The 19,390-nt window shown below is 42.0% G+C and overlaps 1 protein-coding gene across 8 annotated transcripts in view; it reads left to right on the plus strand.

Annotated features, from left to right (window-relative positions):
- The window catches only part of Cadm1 (cell adhesion molecule 1), a 337,201-nt gene that overhangs the window by 46,129 nt on the left and 271,682 nt on the right, over positions 1-19,390 (plus strand). Inside the window, exon 1 of one of the 8 annotated variants that reach the window (XM_052759282.1) lies at positions 6,366-6,389. The exons of the other annotated variants lie outside the window; for them this stretch is intronic. Within the exon in view, the coding sequence (XP_052615242.1) occupies positions 6,381-6,389 (9 nt within the window). The 5' untranslated portion in view covers positions 6,366-6,380. Of the gene's footprint in view, positions 1-6,365; positions 6,390-19,390 lie in introns of those variants that run through there. 8 annotated transcript variants of the gene reach the window in all.

Raw genomic sequence — 19,390 nt, forward strand, 5'->3', positions numbered from 1 at the left:
GTGTGTTTTTGTACTGGTCAAATAAGAGTGAGTTTGTTTCTCACTTGTGTTTTGGTATATCTAGAAATCTGGGGCTATTTAATTTGAAGTACTTTTTTCTCTTTCTTTCTTCAAGACAGGATTTGTTCGTGTAGCCCTGGCTGTCCTGGAAGTTGCTCTGTATACTAAGGTGCTCTCAAACTCAGAGATCGCCTGCCTCTGCCTCCCAAGAGCTGGAATTAAAGGTGTGTACAACTAGGCCTGAGTTCTTAATCAGGCTAAACACATGGATTTTATGTCTCCTTTTTTGGGGGAGTGCTGGGTTCCAAATCCAGGGTCTTACATACTAGAAAAGGGCTCTACCCCTAAGTTACATACACCTGTAGTCCCTAAACCCATGAATTTTATAAGTTAAGTTTAGATTTTTAGTTTATTTCTAAATGCTTATATTGAATAATGTCTCCTTAGGTATATGATGGTGAATATTTAAGCTTTTGTCCATTCCTTTAGTACCTACTGTGAAATGGTGAGTAGCAGAGTAGAAGGAGTACATAGTGAGTCTGGAGGGCCTGGGCTTTGATTCTGACCTTACCTCCTACATGGCTGTCATGTTTGTAAGTGACTTGACTTCTCTGAGTATCAGGTTTCTCTGGGGTAGCCCACCTTATTAGGGAAATGCAAACAGAATCCCTTCACTCTATCTAGTGTTCCCAAGGTACTGTGGGGACTTCGCAGTCTGGCCAGGCACCGTGCTAACAGGACTTCAGCGGGGGCAAGAGCTGATGGTCTGGTAAAGACAAGGCATTTCAGGCAGTGGAAACAGTGTAAGCAGAAAGGTGTCTGTGAAGCCATTGGAAGTACCTTGTCTATTTGGAAAGACATTACTGTTCCAGTTTTCCTAACCCAAATGTTAATGTAAGTGCAGCTACTAAGTGGAGGGATGTTTGTGAGGTTTGTGGTGTACATGGCGTCTATTATTTCCTTTGATCTTTGCAAACCCCCATGTGACCAGCAGGGATTACCACCTCTATTTCACAAGGGATTTGAATGATTACACAGTCACATGGCTGGTGCAAGAGCTGGGATTGAAGTCCAGGTTTTGCATTTCCTGTCCAGTGCTCTTCTCCTGTAACATTCAGAGTCGTTGGCCTTATCTACATACACAAGTGCTAAGCCTTTAATGGTAATTTAATGAGACTTCATAATGTTCTTTTTACTTAAACATTTTTACTTAAACTCATCTGATGAGATAAAATTATATAAAATGAAATTGAGGTTATACATTAGCTTCTCTATATATGTCACTTGTGGCTGTAATTAAAAAAAAAAAGTTAAAGTGTAGTTATTTTTTTCCCTGGATATGGAGACTCCAAATGTCACTTCTTTACCTCCTTGTCTGGTCTGCTCACTTTCCTTTATTCTGGCTTCACTGCCTTTCATGTCTTTTAGAATGGAGAAATCACATTCCCTTATGTGCACTCTGATTCTCTGAGAATGCAATTAAGAGTCCCACCTACCCAGACCTTCCTCCTTTAATGACAAAAACATATTTTGGGGAAGGTTTTCTCTTTTACAGCTGTACTTAAGGACATTAGTTTCTTGGCAAGACTATCAAAGATTATACCATTTTATTGTCATCTAAAATATTTTATTGATTGATTGAGTGTGCTTTTGTGTGTGTGTGTGTGTGTGTGTGTGTGTGTGTGTGTGTGTGTGTGTTTGTATCTGTGCGCGTGTTTAGAGGAAAGCTTGCTGCAGTCCATCAGGGTTCTGAGAATCTAACTCAGGGAACCATGCATGGTGGCAAGCAGCACTTTCCTCCTGAGCCTTCAAACTGATGGTTATGTCATGCATGTGTGTGTGTTCTCCACCTGTATGTGCACATGTGCTTTCTTTCCGTGGTATGCATATTTGGAGGTCAGAGGTCAACACTGGGTACCCTCCTCAACCACCTTAGTTTTGATACAGGGTCTCTTATTGAACCAGGAACATGCCTTTCAGGCAACACTGGCTGACCAGTGAGTCCTCAGCATCCTCAAATCTGTGTGTCCCCAGCACTGGGTTTACAGATGGTGACACCATGTTTGACTTTTTATATGGAACTCAGGTCCTCATGCTCACACATCAAGCACTTTACCAACTTAATCTCCCCAGCCTTCCCCCACACCCCGTTTTAAAGCCACTGCTTGAACAAGGAACTACCACCTTCCGTTCTCTTGTGCTTTAGGACCTGTGCCATTGTGCCAGTTCCAAGGTATTCAACATGAAGGGCGGGAGCCCGGCCCCACTTCTCAGAAAGTACTCACTTGAACCCTGGAGTTGTTAGATCCTGCCAGTTACTGACGTTTCCAAATAAGTATGCGGGGCATGTCTGTGCTTTCAACTTGATTTCTGAATACAAAGTTGCTGTGAGAGGAGAGAAATGCTAATGTCCTGGCGATCTGGAAATGCTTCTCCCTGTTGGGCGCTCTACAGACCCACAGGTTCCTTGTGCTCCTTAGGAAGAGTGCTTGGAGGATCCATCTATCCTCTTTGTTTTCTGCAGGAAAGAGCTTTTAAAGTTCCCCTAGCTGTGCAGATGTGACTCGGGCCCTCTGGCCTCCTATGTGTGGCTTTTCTGGACTATTCAGAGATTTTCCCAAAGCACTCGACTCTTGGGTGCACTTCCACAGTTGAGAGCATCAGTGAACATGCCAGGGCTCCTTTCACACTTGGATGCTAAGTACATTATTATTTAAAGCTGCATATGGGGATTTTCTACCAGGGACTGGATTTATCTGTTTCTTCTGTTTGAGTTTTTGTCTTTGAAGTCTTTCTATTCTCAGAGATACTCCTGCTCCTCAACACTGCTTTTATTTTTTCTTTTTCTTATTTTTTCCAAAGCGTATGAAGAATTGTAAAGCAATACCTGTTAAACTTTTCAGAGTTACCGGTCATGTTTGGAGCCTTCTGAATGAGACCTTTTGAGTTCTCACTCAATTGCACTCACTCAGTTTTGCAATTGGTTGCAAAAAAATGGGAAGAAACCCCAGGCTGGTAGCTGAGGTCCAAGAAGGACTTGCCATTTTAATAAAACGAATTTGAGGAAGAGAATCCAACAACACTGACCTGCTCCCTTGGGGCTTTCCCCAGCCTCACTAGAGAAGGTCTTTCCATAGAAGGCAAGGACCGCCTGGCACTTCCTCTCTAGCTTGGAAGAAAGGGCGCTTCTTATGCTATAACCTGGAAGGAAAGCTAGGAGAGACATAGAAATGCTTTCTTTCTCTGGTACCAGAAGCTGGAGAAGGTAGGGACAAGACTGTCACTTAAAGACAGACAGATGCCCAATTTAAGAACTAGCTCCTAGGTGCATGTTTGGGAATGAAGTTTCAAGGAGTGGCCTTTGGCTCTTGTGTATAGCTGCAGAGGCACTTGTGAGGATGCTGCCTTTGACTTCTGGAGGGAGCAGGGATCGTGGGCTGGTGAAGAGATGGGTCAGTGGGTCAAGGTCATGGGGTGGAAAGAAACTGAGTGCTGAAAGTTGTGCTTTGGCTTCCAAAAACGTGCTGCGCATCCACATGCACCCCCCCCCCCCCCATGTAAATAAATGAATAATTAATGTTAGGTCTCATCTCCTTTGGGAACCTGTCATTTTCTATGGAGATTTCGAGGGATTTAGGAGGTAAGCTGTATGATCTTTCCATTTTGTAAGGCTGTAGTGAAACTGTTCCTTGACCCTGTGGAGAAACTAGTTTGTTAAGGTGTGAGTATATTTAAATAGTGCAAGGTTGAACTGGAAACACTGCCAGAGAAATGTCTGCCTGGCAAATTGTGATTCTGCCCCGAGAGGAGGCTTCTGCTTCCACCTTGATTTCCCTGGCAGGAGGGGATCTTCTGCCGACTCCTCAAGTTTTTTCTTAAATTCCTCTGCTTTGTATAGTGTCTCTGGGAACCATTCATCTCTGTCACCTGCTCCACTTCCGCTATTTTTAGCCTGGTGCCAAAGACCTTACAGCTTCCTCAAGTGAAGGCTAAAGAATTAAGATCTGTTGTAAACACAGGCTGGGCCTAGCACTTTTGTCTTCTTCCTTCAGGGGTTCTTCGAAATCAGCTTTACTCCATTAGAACCAGGGGAGGAGCACTTGGGCTCTCTAGGAAGGGGCCCCCTACTTCCTAAGAACACCCTAGAAGAAATACCCAGTGAAAGGATCACATTTTTCTTCTGTACCTATTTTCAGATCCTAGTGTTAAGGTATAAAACAGTAAAAATTATGTGGGGTACTCCCTGTGACTAGGAGGTTTTATCTGTCAGTTCGTTTAGGAATGTTCCAGAGTTTATTTAGCTCAATCCATTATTTAGCGTTTAACTTCAGATTTTATTGCCTTAGGCTCTTGTGTAGGTAAGTACTTTATTTTACGAGAATCTGCCTTGTTGATTTGGATTGAGAAAAACTGGCCACTTGTAGAAAAACACTGTTCTGGGCACATACCATCTGAGTTCTTCTCTTTTATGTGTTTGTAACAGCTAGACTAACCAGACAAGCCATAGTTTAACTGTCTACTTCTGCAAAACTAGCCTAACTAATATTTTATCAGGCAAAGTGATAGATGCCTGTAGTTGTTTTTATGACCTTGAAAGAAAATGAGGATGCTCACTCAGTCATTTCTTGTACCTCACATCAGTCACTCCCATTGTGTGCCTTAAAACTTGTTTTGGACCCTAGTATGGTGGCACACACCTTTAGTCCCAGTATTTGTGAGGGAGAGGCAGGAGGATCTCTGTGATCCGTGAGTTGGAAGACAAGCCTGATCTACATAATGAGTTCCAGGCCAGCCAAGGGTTACATTGTGAGTCTTTATCTCAAAATTAAAAAAAAAAAATGTTGTTTTGGAGACTGAAATGTGATAGATATTTTCTAGAATGGCATTGTTCACCAATGTAAACTTTGTACCTATTTTTTTTTTTAAAGATGAAGAAAAATGTTTAGTAAATTATGGTATGTTTTATTCTACCCTTCCCAAGTTGAGTTTTGTGCTCTTTTTATTTTTATCTCTCCATCTATGTTTGCAGGGCTGCCTTTTTCCCCCAAGTGTTAATGTAAACATATTTTATTTTGAGACAGATCAGTTCACTTCCCCCTGGAAATCCTTGCCTATGATGTGGTAAACCTCAATATAACTCTCTGGCCCGAATGACATTTCATAACTGTGTACAAATCAAACAGACTGTTGATATTAAATGACAACATTTAATGCCTATGTCAACAATTCACTTAAGTCTCATTTCATTAAAATACTCCTGATCCAGGAACAGCCGCTTGTCTGAGTAGATAAAGCACTTGACTTTCACCTCTAGTTTCCAGGAGAATCATAGTTGGTGAGCTGTAATTCGGATGGAATTTATAGGTTCTGGCCTGTGGGATTGGAACAGAAATCTAGTTCTTATGATCAGGGGAAATCCTAAGTTTCCTGGTCAAGAAAGCATCAAAACCAGTGATTCCCCACCCCCCTCTTTATTTTCTGTGCCATTCAGTTTTTTTTTGGGTGATTTCCACCCCCTCCAAACCTTTTTAACTTTAAATAAGAAACTAACATAGTTAAGAAAGTTAGTGTGGGTTATTTGAATTGCTTTTCCTATCTTTTTTTTTTAACATTAGTCATAGCTGTAAAACAGTTTTTTATAAGTTTTTTTGTTTTGTTTCTAGTTTTTATTTTTAATTCTAATTGACTAACCAATAAACCAGTTAGGGGACAGGGACTTCTTTTGTAACTCAGGCTGGTCTTGACCTAGTTATCTGAGGTTGACCTTGAACTTCTGATCCTCCTGCCTTCACCTCCCAAGTGGTGGGATTCTAGGCATCCCCACCACACCAGCAGTGTTGGATTGATTTCCTGGCTACCAGCTACATCCTCAGCCCAGGCCCCTCAGCTTTTCTTCTAGGTTTGAGAGCATTTTAGTTTGTGGATGCCTCTTGTGGACTTTTTCCAGGACTTCCTGGAAAGAGCTGGTTCTCCCTAAAAATTTGATTGATTGATTGATTGATTGATTGATTGTGTATGTGTGTGCCTGAGTGTATGTATGTGTACCATATGCCTGCAGGAACCTTTGGAGGTCAGAAGGGCATTTGATCCTTTGGTACTGGTTGTAAGGGGTTGTGAGTCACCATGTGGGTGCCAGGACTTGAACCTAGGTCTTGTGCTCTTAACTGCTGAGCCACCTCTTTAGCTTAGGGGACTGTCTCTTCCTGGTTTCCAGACTGTAATAAAAGTCTGCAGATTTATGTGACAGTCTTACACACGTTGACTCCTCTGACTCCCTTTAACTAGGAAAGAAGGCCAGCCCTGCTAGGAACCTCTTCTTATGCTGAGATGAACAAGGGTGGTGTTGCCTGCATTTCCATGTCAGGAGTGCCCCTGTCTTCATGAAGCTAGTAAGTAGTCTGCCTGTAAGTGGCCAGCCTGGATATTTGAATAAAAAGACTATTATCTATTATTAGAACTACAGATGCTTCTGCTCCTTTGATAATCTCATCCTGCTCCAGGCCCTGGTCCTGCATTGTACCTCCTGCATTGCAAGCCCTCAGCAAGTTCAGGGTAACAGAGACTGTTGGCTGTGATATTGTCATCTCCCAAAGGCCACAAGTGGGAAAACACTGGGGTTGTGCTAGAGTTTTATACACTTGTGAAAGGAGAAAAACTCTGAAATGAATTACATCTTTTGCCTCGGTGGAAGGGTGTCGTTTGAAATAAGTGGCTGTGTGTGTGGCTTCTTTCAGGTCTTGATAACTTAGGGAAGGCAGGTAATTAATACAACCAAGATGACAGTGGTCTGTAATTGTCTGCATGCTATGGAAGTCAGACATCTCCCTCCCTTCTCCGTCTGGGAGAATTGCTCCAGTGTATGAGTGGAGAAGACAAAACTGGCTATTGCAGTAGTTTCATTTCTAGATTATTCCGAAAGCGATTTAAAAGTCAGCACAGAGTGTGCGTCACAGAAGCAATTTCATGGCTCCTGTAGGTTTTTTGTGTAAACTCAGATAACCAAAATGTTAGCCCTGATTGATTACTGAAAAGGAAGGAGTTACATCAAAGGTGTGATGAAGCCTGGGTGCAGGATAAAGGCTCTGGGGCTGGGGTCAGGATCCCACACTAGTCTGTGTTCTTTCATAGAGTCTGTTGTGATTGGGAATGAAAGGGGCATCGGAAAGATGATCATTGTCTGAGGACTGTTTCTGAACTTGAACTCTGCTAGCTTTGGATCCCATTCATACTCACTGGCCGTGATAGCCATTTTCCATTCCATGAGATCAGTTTGGAGCTTGAGCATAATTTTATTTCTGCTTCACAGTTCTTAAAATCCTGTTTGGAAATGTCATTAGGAGGATAAGGGATGTAATGAAAACTACGTTTCCTCATGTACCAAATCAAAGTGCATAGTTATGGAGCTGGCTGTCTGTACTTCACAACAGTTAACAAAATGAATTGGCCGCTTTCTGCATTTGAAGTTGCATAGTGGAAAATTCAATGAAACATTCTGTAACTGGAAAGATCACATCAGAACCGAAGACTCATTTAGCAGGAGTCCCCCCACCATATTATAAGGGTAAATGTTCGGTTTAGAACCAGCGAGAAAGACTGTGAATGAAGTTAAGAATTGTGGGAGGCCTGGAGGTAGAAAGATAAGTTAGAGGCACTGTGCCTAGAAACCCAAGCTGGAGTGCCAGCAGAAGGAAACTGACGGAAAAATGGGCCTTTGGGGACCAGTATTTTATAAGAATGGCGCTCCTGTCAGTACCATCCATTGGAGGCTGAAAGTTATTTTTTGAAACTGTCATCTGTCAGGCTCTTCCCTAGGGCGAAAGACCTCAGGTTAGTGCTTGAACTTGCTTGGACAAATCCAGTGAGTTCCGCTCCATCCTTATGTTGTGTACAAAGATGCAGGGTGAAGTGAAAGGTGTTTTCTTTCCTTCTCTCCATAGTTGGTAACAGTTGGGATTTACTCCATAAGTAAATGAATTCAATGAGTGAACAAAAATGTAAATGACAAGGCTTATTTTTTTCTGGAGGAGTTTCACTTGCTATGAAGAGATTTGTCATGAACCTGCTTTCCCTGATACACAATTGAAAATAAAATTCAACAAAACGTATACTTTAAGGAGTATGTGGTTGTGCATCTGTGCGTGATTGCAGTTTGCTCTAACATAATGAGGCTGTTAAGCTCACCAGAATGGGCAACACTGTAAAGGTAAGCTGCTTTAAAATGTTGTTGTCACACACTGGCTTAATAGAATACATGTTTTCTTATAGAACATGGAGAGTATCGCGAGGTGGCATTGTAAGGAAATGCACCTTGCCATCCTAAGCAGTGGGCACACCTTTTCAGAATGCAAATGTGCGGGACCAACTGGAGAATTATGAGCAGTTTGCATATTTTTGAATTTTCTTCATCTGAGTTTTATAAAGGTTGGTGGTAGGAAGGGGCTGCTTCTGATTATGACTCTTTCATGGAGAAAAACAGTTTTACCCGACTGACCTTAAGTGCAAAATGGAGAGTAATTTAAAGCCCCCAGGGGGCTTAGGAAATGAAGGTGGCTTATTGGTTTTGGCAGGCAAAGGGTTAGCTGGTAAGACCATCGAGCCCCTTAGCTGACAGTGCTGACAAGCTGAGCCTAAAGCATGTGTGCTGTAGCAAGCACAATCATTATTTTCATTGGCAAATGTATCGCTCACAGTTCTGGGTAGTCTGTCCATTTTGTCAGTGATTTCATCTGTGTGGAAAAAGGCATGTGGTATGAACTGCTAGTGTCGCACATCCCTGCAGGCGTACCTGGCAGGTTCCATTCCAGCTTTTAATGAGGAGCCTTGCTTTATGTTAGGGTCCTGCTGGTGGCTTGCAATATCTTTTCTGGGGTGTTTTAAAGTGGAAGTAAGGTCTTAAATTGAACAAGGTGTCTGCAGGAAAGTTAATGAGATTCCCCTTTCCCTCTCTTGTTTTCTGCTCCTTGTAAAATTGATAATTAGGGAAGATTTTAAGACACACTAAAAAAATCTAGGTGACACAGGATCCTGTCTATGGGAATGACTTTTTTTTTTCGGGGGCATAATAACTTAGGAATTGCAATAAGGAAGTTGAAGGTGGAAGCTTCATACATTTGAGCTGCACTGTATGTTTGCAGTGGTTTGATTCCACAGTCTGGGCCAGTGATACAGGACACTGGGAATCATGTTTTTTGTATTCTTTCCCCAAGAATTACGTTGGCACATTTACAGGAGGAGGAGGTGCATGTTGACTTCGTATCATTGCTACGAATCCCATTCTTGTCCTTTCATTCTCTAGAGCGATGTTCTTCCTTACATTTCCCGTGCTTGCACCAGCCATTCTTGTCTATGTTTACTGTGATTTTATCTTAGAATTGCAAAATGAAAGTGCTTGCCTAAATCTAATTCTTTATATATGTTATCAATTTTCAAGATACTTTGGAAATATTCTTGGAAAGAAAATGCAAGCATTTTAGTGCTTTGACATTCTCTTTAGATCAACTGAGGAATGTGCAGTTTTTTAAGCTGCATACTGAATCAGTGAACAATTAATTATGAGGCATCCCCCCTTTTCTTAATCAGATTTTGTCAGCAGCTGTTAGGATGTCTTTTTCTTATTCATTCTCCATTTATACAGGTATTTTGTGTAGGAATGGGTCCATATTGTGGTCAATGTAAGGATGAGTAAGGGGTTGCCTTTAAGAATAAGGAAGACCAGAACCTAGTTATTCTAATGATGTGCTATTTATTGAGCATTAACCATATTTCAGATGATAATGTAGGAATTATTAATCCATGCCTCTTCAAAAGGGAGAAATCACACTGTAACACAAAACAAGGGCACAGAACATGGAAAATATAAGGACTTGTTAACTGCAACAAGGGTTTGGACTAATGAGATTGGCCAGTGTAAGAAGAGAATAGAATTCCAAATAATAGCAAATAGAAGAGGCCACCACTGGCCAGGTGCTGAAACAGAGCACATCGAGAAGCAGGTTCCCTGGCCAGACTGCAGCAGTCCCGGCCATGTGGGCGAGGCTGCAGCTGTGCTCACAGTGGCAGAAGCTGCTGTACTGTCTGAAATCTGCTGCAGTTCGGCCTTCTAGGGCATTAGGGGAACTTCCCTGAAGTTAGGGCTGTTGGAGATACTTGATACAACATTTCTGAAGCGAGTGACAGGAAAGTTGCCCTGGTGACCCAGGCAGTGGGGAGTCCCTGTTCACTGCAGTAGCTGGATGCTAGAGAGTCATACTCTGCAGTGCCCCTCTGGCGCCCTCTATCGAAAAGCCTCAACCTGGTGCTAGAGGATAAAGGAACCGACTTTTAAAAGGGCCCAGATCCATTGTCACAGAATAGGCCAAATAAAGGTGACTTGAAGCTGGGAGGCAGTAAAGTGACAGCTGGCACAGAGGCGAATGCTACTTATTTTTGGACCTCAAAGAGACCAGAAATAGTGAAAAGGGAATATTTCCCCCTTTTTACAGGCCAAAAAAAAAAAGAAACTTAAGTTCAGCTAGCTAAGTGATCTTGTTTAATGCCTACATTAGTTGCTTTTTCTTGTTGCTGTGATGAAATGCTCGACACAGAGCTGCATAAGGAAAGGTCTCTTTTCCCTCATGGCTTGTGGGTACAGTCAATCTTGTCATGGTGAGGGAGGCATGGTGGCAAGAGCAACCAGTCACATTGCACCACAGTCAGGAGGCAGAATTGTCTTGCTCAGTTTCATCTCTACTTTCTCTTCAGTCAGGAACTCCAGCCCTTGGGATAGTGCTGCTCATCAGGTCAGGGCCCTACTCAGTTAAACCTCACAGATATTTTTAGAAGTTTGTTCTCGATGATTCTAAATTCTGTCGTTCAGCAGTGAAGATTAGCCATGACAGGGCCATCTAACTAACAAATGGAAGAGTCACACCTCAAACTCAAATTTGCCATTGTTTGAGGCCCTGACTTTTCTCTAGAACTCTTTGAACTGGAGATACCAGCAAACTCTAGAAAATGGCCAGACATTTGTTGTTTAGTTCCCTTCTGCCTGGTCTTACAGCTGAGTGGAGCTCTGAAGATAGTAAGCGTTGTGTTTTTACCACAGGGTATCAGAGTCTGAGACATTCAGGATGTGTAGTATTCATTTTAGTGGGGTCCCTACTGTCTCCTTTTCCCCAAATCTTGGCTGTACTCATCAGTTGAGGTTTGGGCTTTATAAATGTTTGTCCTCCTGGCAGCTCTCGGGGCCTCAAACTGGATTCATTAGATTATAGGGACAGGACGTGATGATCTTGGGTTGTGTAAAATTTTACCTTCTGTCCTTCAGACTGCCCCTTTAGTATACACCCCACTCCCAGGTGTCCTCTGGTTGACACTGAGCCTTGCCTTTTTGGTCCTGTGTTCTAATTTGCTTTTCTATTACTGTGATAAAGTAAACACCATGATCAAAACCACATTAGGGGAGGAAAGAGTTTATTTCATCTTATAATCCAGACTTTATTTCATCTTATGGTCCCAGGTTTCCCCATCACTGGGGAAAGCCAGGGCAGGAACTGAAGCAGAAACCATGAAGGATATCACAGCTCACATATTCGTGCACTCTCTCAATTGCTCCCTGGCTCATGCTCAGCTCTTTTTCTTTTTTTCCCTACAACCTGGGGCTGTCTGCCTAGGGATAGTGCTGCCCTTAGTGGGCTAGGCCCTCCCACATCAATCATCAGTCAAGACAGTCTCCCACAGACATGGCCAAAGGCTAAACTGATTGAAATAATTCTTACTTGAGGTTCCCCTGTCACAGGGGACTCTAGGCTATGTCACCTTGACAATAAAACTGACCATCAAATCCTGTTAGCTACATATATTTACTTCTTTTTGAGTAATGGACTTACTCTCCATATTTATGTAGTATGTATTATTTTCATGCTGATTGACACTATGCTTTTTAGAACTACTTTATCATTTGACTTTGGGTGAGTTACTTAACCTCTCAGGGACTTAGTTCCTTCATCTGTTCTTTAATCTATAAAGGGGATGGCCTTTCTAAAGCTCCCCTCATCTTGAAAACACTCAGTGGCTATTCCCAGTTCAACATCTTTGGCAGCAGTTCTGCACACGAGCTCTCTCACTTGTCTGATCCTGTCCCTGGCAAGTAGTTGATGAATCACAAATAAATGGAGGGCAGTGTGATCTGCTAGTGAGAATGTGACTTTGGAGTCAAACCCAAGAAGGTTTGAAGCTCAGTGTTGCAACTTAGAAGTTACAGGGCCTTAGATGAGTGATTGTGTTTCCTGTGTCCCAGTCTTTTATTGATGGACTGGGAGCCACAGTTTGTGCCCTCTTGTATTCTGATGAGTAGTAAGGGAACTGACATGGGCATAGCTGGTATGCAGCACCCACTCTGTAAATGGCCTGAGTACCACTGCCCATCAATGCAGCACCCACTCTGTAAATGGCCTTGAGTACCACTGCCCATCAATGCAGCACCCACTCTGTAAATGGCCTTGAGTACCACTGCCCATCAATGCAGCACCCACTCTGTAAATGGCCTTGAGTACCACTGCCCATCAAGCTCTACGTTTTTGAAGGTAGAGTCCCTCTTCTTTCTGTCGTGCTTGAATTGCTGGCATTGCTCAGTACCCAACACACACAGTAATGTTGGCAGTTTAAACAGAGATGCTCACATCCACTACAGGAATCTTCCCAAATCTAGTCTCTTCATAAAGTAAGTACTTTGCACATGAGTAATCACCCCGGAGTTTATCTATGCCTTGATTGCACATATTCTTCTGTCTTGAAGCAGTACATTGTTATAGCTTTATTAGATTTCTTGTTAGTAATTTTCTGAGTACACGGTTCTTTGCTGTTTTTGAAGTCATGAATACATGGTATAATAGTAGTAGTAATATTATGAAGGATGTGGTATGTGCTAGGCATTATTCCAGGCAATGTACGCCGACCATTTCTCTAACATTCACAGTCTTCTTTTTCATCTCCATTTTCTAGATGGGAAACTAAAACACTAGCGGGTTAGGGCAGCTGGCTCAAGGTCAGAGCCCGTGAGTCGGGGAGCAGCAGTCTATCTCCAAGGCCACTGCCCTTCACTGGGCTCTGGTATTTCTTGGTTCAACTCTAGTTTTAAAATACTTTATCAGAGGTCACTGATGAAAAGTCAGTCAAATCCATATTAGTCCACCTCTAAAATTAGAGGGAAGGCATATACTTCAAGATAGCTTGACCTGTCTCTTTTTAAACTTTCACATACATTTGGGGGTGGGGGTGAGGAGGACAGTTTTGCCTTTACATAGAGCTTCAGAAGTGAGCAGGAACCAAGCACAGCACATTTGTATTGTTAGATTAGAACCGGTTTTGACATACGAGAGCTCTTGTAGTCATCCTCAATACCCTTCCCTGCCTTGTTCTTAGCCCCTCTTAACCCCTTCTCACACCCTGTCCCTTCAAATATAACAGCAACAGTGAATTTTAGCATCATGTGTTCCCTTCTTCCTCACATGTGAGGTAAGGTTAGTTTCTCCCTTATGTGTCCTTACTTTCCTTATTGACTTTCCCCTGGCAGACTTTTGAACGTGAGCAAGTGAGCATTGATTTTCTACTAATAATATGAAGTCCTACTGACTTGATTTCAAGATATTTGTAAGCAAGACAGTGGTACCAATGATGAATTTTCAGATTGCACTTAATGAAATCCCAGAGGTTGTCATCTGGCATCCACCTCTAATGCATGGGAACAGACAGATCCACAAACTGTGGAACTGGAATGAAGTGTGTGTTCAGATGCCAACAGCTTATTTCATTTCTCCTTTTATTTTAGTAACACCATTATTTTCACTGTTAGGGAAAAGATTGGCCTAGTAGACTTTAGGAACCACTTTAGTCAGTGCGGATAAATGAAAAAACACAAGTGATCAGCTTTCATTGTGACAAATGGAAACTGTCATTTAATTTTTATCCCCAATTATACAGCTCCGGGACCAATTTTTCAGGTGGAATGTTGGAGCCATTAAAAAGAAATAAGTAAACTATACTATATTCCATCATTTTTCTGGCAGCTAACCAATGATCTGTAGCCTTATTACATGTACATTTTTATAGAGATATTTCTCTTAAGTTTGCGAGGGCTTTATTAACTCTTTGCTGATTGCTTCTGAAATGCATTTTTTTTCCACATGAATTTCATGTCTGTTTTTCCTTGTCACCCAGTGTTGGCTTGGGTTTACCATTGTTCTTGACTTTTTTACTGGTTTTACTCAGTTTCACTTTTTAAATATTCTTTGCTTATTCCAATTGCATGGAATGGGGTCTCTCTAATTCCTACCGAAGATATGCTGAAGGTCCTAATATTGAGTATATTAAGTGTTCACAGGGATTTCAGAATCCAGTTTCTTAAACTGCATCACAGATGTAAAATCCAGTCTGCTGCCTCTCCTGCCTTAATGTGATATTGAGAAAGGTGGGCACTTCTAAAAAAGAATGCTACCATAGTATTGTGTACATTGTCCCCTAGAGTGAACAATACATTTTCATTTCTGATCCATCTAATTGTCCTCAGTAAGTTAATATTGTAACTGTCACCTTTCCCTTCCCCCTTTCTTTACTTCTGGTGATGGGAGTTGAACCTCGAGCCTTGGGTGTGCTAGCCAAGTGCCATACACCTGAGTTACACCCCGAGCCCTTTATTGCAAGTTTCAATCTCCTTGATTTACTCTTGCACCCACGAACTTAGCAAAGTACTTGGCATGTGAAATATGAAATGTCTAAATGACTCACCTAATAATTTCTATTTCCAAAGGGAAATAAGTTAGTAATAGTTAATAACAGTATTGAAATCCAGGGTCTTCTGAGGACACTATAAAATTCTTTTAACTATGTGCATGTCTAGTCATCTTTATATTGTCTAGAAAATTTACATGTGTCAGATAGTCTGCATTGAGAAATTAAAGGCCAGAGAAATTAAATCAAAGATTATTATTAATATTAAGAATTTCTGAGAGAGCATCATTGTTGCTACTAGAATCATTGACTTCTGCCTTCTAAGTTTTCCCTTACTACACCGCTTTGGAGCTTTGTAGGCAGATTGTACTTTTATCACTGAAAATATCACTCATTTATTTTTGATGCACAATTAATATATAAAGTGACGGTGGGGATGATGATAAGATGGGCTTGTGTGGCTTTTGTAGATGCTGGCTAATGGATGGGGCCCATTAGCTCTTTACAGCTACTTGTTTCTTGGTGTTCACATCTTTTTCCTTTTCACCCAATTAGTTATTCTTGGGAGGTTTTGGCTCAGAGCCAAAGAATACTTGCATCTTCTTGACTTATCACCAAATGGTTAAACTCAGTTTTCATTAAAGAGGTACTGGAGTGTATTGTGACCAATAAGGCACTGTTGTCCTCAGATGTGTGCCTTGGCATCTGTTCAGAGGAGGAATGATACCCTGTTGTATCTACTTATAAGACTGTCATCTGGTACTATCACCATTAGAATATGCAAGTAAGCGTCTAAACATGCTGATGAGAGGATTCTGTTGGCTAGGAACCTTGTTAAGTAAAAGATGTTAAATCATGTATCCAGTCCTCAGGGGTGATGGACTAAACAGCTGCACTTATCCTTATTAATGCCTGTAGACTCCTGCTTCAGGAGCAGCAAATGGCCTTTGTAAGAGTCACTATACTGTGGAGAGTTACTTCTAGGCAAGTTCTATATGGGGAATATTAATAAGACTATTAATGGTTAATATGGGGAATAAGACTATCTGGCCTGGTGGTGGGGCGGGGGCAGGTTGCACACAGAATGACCTTAGCAGTTTGCAAATGTTTTCCCTAGTTCCTTTCTCTACTAGTTATGGATGGAGTAAACTCAATGAAACCAGCGTTGTTAGTGATCTGTCATAACTCATTTCCCGAGGTAGGTATCTCTTCTTAAGGCTACATTAGGTCTTCTGATGGGAGGAAGAATGCTCGGATTTGGCTAATGTACCTGCACTGATGGAGAGATGATGGTGGTTCTCCCCTCTCTTGGCTTATAAATGAGAATGTTTCCTATCCCCTTTGAGGGGAGGGGCTGGTTGGTGTGTTGGGATTGGGGTCGGTCAATCAGAATTGCAGAGGAGGAAGGGACCTTAGAAATTAGTGTAGACCTTAGACTCGGTATAGAATACCTCTGACCCCTTAGTAGCTGTAATGAGTCAGGGTTTTTTATTTCCCCCTGTCATCCTTGTATTTGCTACTCTCTGTAATGTCCACTCCACAGAATCTAATCCTTGCTGGTCTCCATCCGTGAGTGACATTCCTGACTATATCATATTTTAAGTACCTTTATTTGTCAAAACTCTTCTCTGTATCTTTGTATATTCTGAGCCTTCCACCTTCCTTGTTATCCCACTTCCCGAATCACTGAGTTCCCAAGTCAGTTCCCTGTACACATGTTCCTCCAGTGGGCTTCAGACCTCCCCATTCAGGTGGGTACCCAGTCTCCTCTGTCTTTTGTCTCTGGCTAAGTCTATTTCTCACTTAGCCCAGTCTGTTTGCACATATTTCTTGTGTACCGTGTTTTCTTTGTGTATCCTGGCTGTATGGGCGACATCTGATCTTAAGGCATTGTGGAGTTTGGGGTGCCTCAGACAGTCCTTAATAGCCATACATGACCAGATACATGCCTAATGTTCCGATTACCTTCCAGCTACCAGTGTGTTTTCCCTATAGGTGTAACTTTTAGGTTGCCCAATTATACATTGCTCATTGAGCTCAAGATAATTGAAACTCTCAGGGCTGTCAGGGTTGTCTGATTTAGGGTTTGGGGGATTGGGAAATAATGAGAGAGGTGCTGAAAGTGCCATAGAACAACTTGTCATTGATTTCAGAGTCCATATTTCTCTCTGGAAACATTCGCCTGAGGCGCCCAGGTGATTGGTGTGAGTGAAAGTCAGCACCTTGTTCACTTCTATAAATTTTGATTGTGTACACAAATTTAATAGCATAATAAGTAGATTTTTCCCACTCAAAACTTTTGCACCTGATCTTTGTCATGATAGAAACTTACTTACTATTCCCAAGTGATAGATTAATTGTAATCTTTCTTCCCATGTTTTGCAGTTCTGTGTAGGAGTTCAAATTAACACTATTAAGTATCTTGGAAGAAACGTAACAGCATTATAGTTTTTTAACCTTGTGTCTGTTTTACAGTACTATACTAGTCAGCTTTCTATTACTATAATGAAGTACCTGAGGCATTTAATCTACAAAGAGAAAGGGATTGCTTCCTCTCATGCTTGTGGAGGTTTCAGTCCAGTAGTGGGCATCTCTACTGCTTTGGGCCTTTGTCTGCCTGTCTTGCCTGGAGAAGATGGCAGAGCAAACCACTTATAAATGAACTGGGAAGCAGAAACAAAACACAGAAGAGACCAGGATTCCACGGTCCTCTTTGAGGGCACATCTCCAATGACCTAAGCACCTCTCTGAGGTTTCACTACTTTCCATGAGTCCCACTGCAGGTGGCGTGTGACTTTTGTCTATTTGCCCCAGATAGGGCACTGACTACAGACCCAAGAAATGATCCCACCCAAGTCTAGCTTAGTGAACAGTGAGTTTCCTGGGGTTACTTCCAGGAGCATGGGTCATTCAAAGACGGCTGTGTTGCTAGAAAGCCTACCCCAGCATTAGTAAAAGCTGTGTCCCTGGAGCTGGCTGGGAAACTTGCAGGCTTTGCTTTTTGACAGTCCTGAGTCTCCTTTCCTCAGTTTTTATAATCTTTGGGATTCCTACTTTTTAAAAACTTCATAAATATCTTTTACTTCTTTAGTGTTTTGAACTCCCCCCACCTTCTTCCAGGAAGAGGTGATTCGGTTTGGAGGAAATCACTATACCACACTGGGGGGCAAACCTTAACACTTGGGCCTTTAGGGGTCGGTCATTTTGTCCATACTATCACACATATTCATTATTTCTGTACATTTTCTCCATTTTGTATTGAATGGTCAACCCTGCAAGGCTATTGAGACTCAAGTCATCATTCTCGTGGACAGTATTCAATTCTTCCAGTAAGTTACAGCACACACCTTACCTTTTCCCTGTGATTGAGAACCCCTCAGCCACATGCATGCACATGATTTCTGAGCCTACAGGTTACTCTGAGAGCTCTGGACTTCACTTCACTGGTGGCAGCCACTTTTTTTTACTGTTTCTGTCCCCACCCTGTGAGAGGTTAAAGAGACACCATATCCATATTGCTAAGAGCAGTGCTTACCAAACTCTTGAACTGAACTTGACTTAGGTTACTGTACTTGAAGAGTGAAACCCAAAGCATCCTAAGGATCCAGTTTGTTAAACAGCTGTAAAGGAGAACACAGGAAAGCAAGATTATTTGCATCATTATTCTGATGATGGCCTTTGGGTCGCATTGAAGCTAATGCCTCCTCTACGGATTCACTGGTGTGTCCTCCAGACCCAGATACTTGTATAATTATAAGAGCAGTTCATTTCTCTCAAGTAGCAAAGCACTCTATTGTATTTATTTATTTTCAGAGTTTACTGGTGAAGGTCTCTTTTTGTATCTTTGTGTGTGTGTGTGTGTGTGTTTGTGTGTGTGTGTGTGTGTGTGTGTGTGTACATGAGTGTAGGTGCATCTCTCTAGGAACATTTGTGCCAGAGGCCAGAGGAAGACCCCCTTCTTGCTCTCTTCACCATACTCCCTTGAGACAGGATCTCTCACTGAATTTAGAGCTTACCAGCTTTTAATTTTTAGACTAAGCTGTCAGTCAACAAGCCCCAGTGATCCTGTGGTCCCCACTCTTCCCCAGCCACTATTAGCTGTTTTGTGTGAGTGCTGGTGAGCCAGACTCAGGTCCTCATGGATTGCATTGTAAGCACTCTTACGCACTGAGCCATGTCCCCACCCTTGATTTGTTTTTCACATTCAAGGTTTCAGCAAGTGTTTATTGAGCACCTGTCATGTGCCAAGCACAGTGTTGGCTATTGGGAATATGATTAAGATGATGGATAGAACCCCTCCTGAGGGCTTAGAGTCTATTGAGAGCCCAGGCAATGAAACCATTACAGAGTCTCATGTACAGGAAGCATATGGGGGTGAAAGGTATGTTGTTTAGCAGCTTGGTACTGTGATTATGTTTCTAAAAACTAAAGTCAGAATGCCAAAGAAATAAGATTATGCCTTTTTTTTGCCATACCCAAATATGAATAAAAATATTAAAGGTACAATTGGGCATTCAAATACATGCATTTCTGGGACATTGCAGTGATCTATGAGTACAGAGGGATAGAATGTTTGGAATCAGGTCTGCCTCAGCAAACCTCGGGTAAGTGTTTGCTGTGCTTCGTGGTCCTTGCCACTTGTAGAACTGAATTGATGATACACTTAATATACAGTTAATACACT

Source organism: Peromyscus californicus, unplaced genomic scaffold (genome assembly GCF_007827085.1).
Source record: "Peromyscus californicus insignis strain IS unplaced genomic scaffold, ASM782708v3 Scaffold_11__1_contigs__length_118956290, whole genome shotgun sequence".
Lineage (NCBI taxonomy): Eukaryota > Metazoa > Chordata > Mammalia > Rodentia > Cricetidae > Peromyscus > Peromyscus californicus.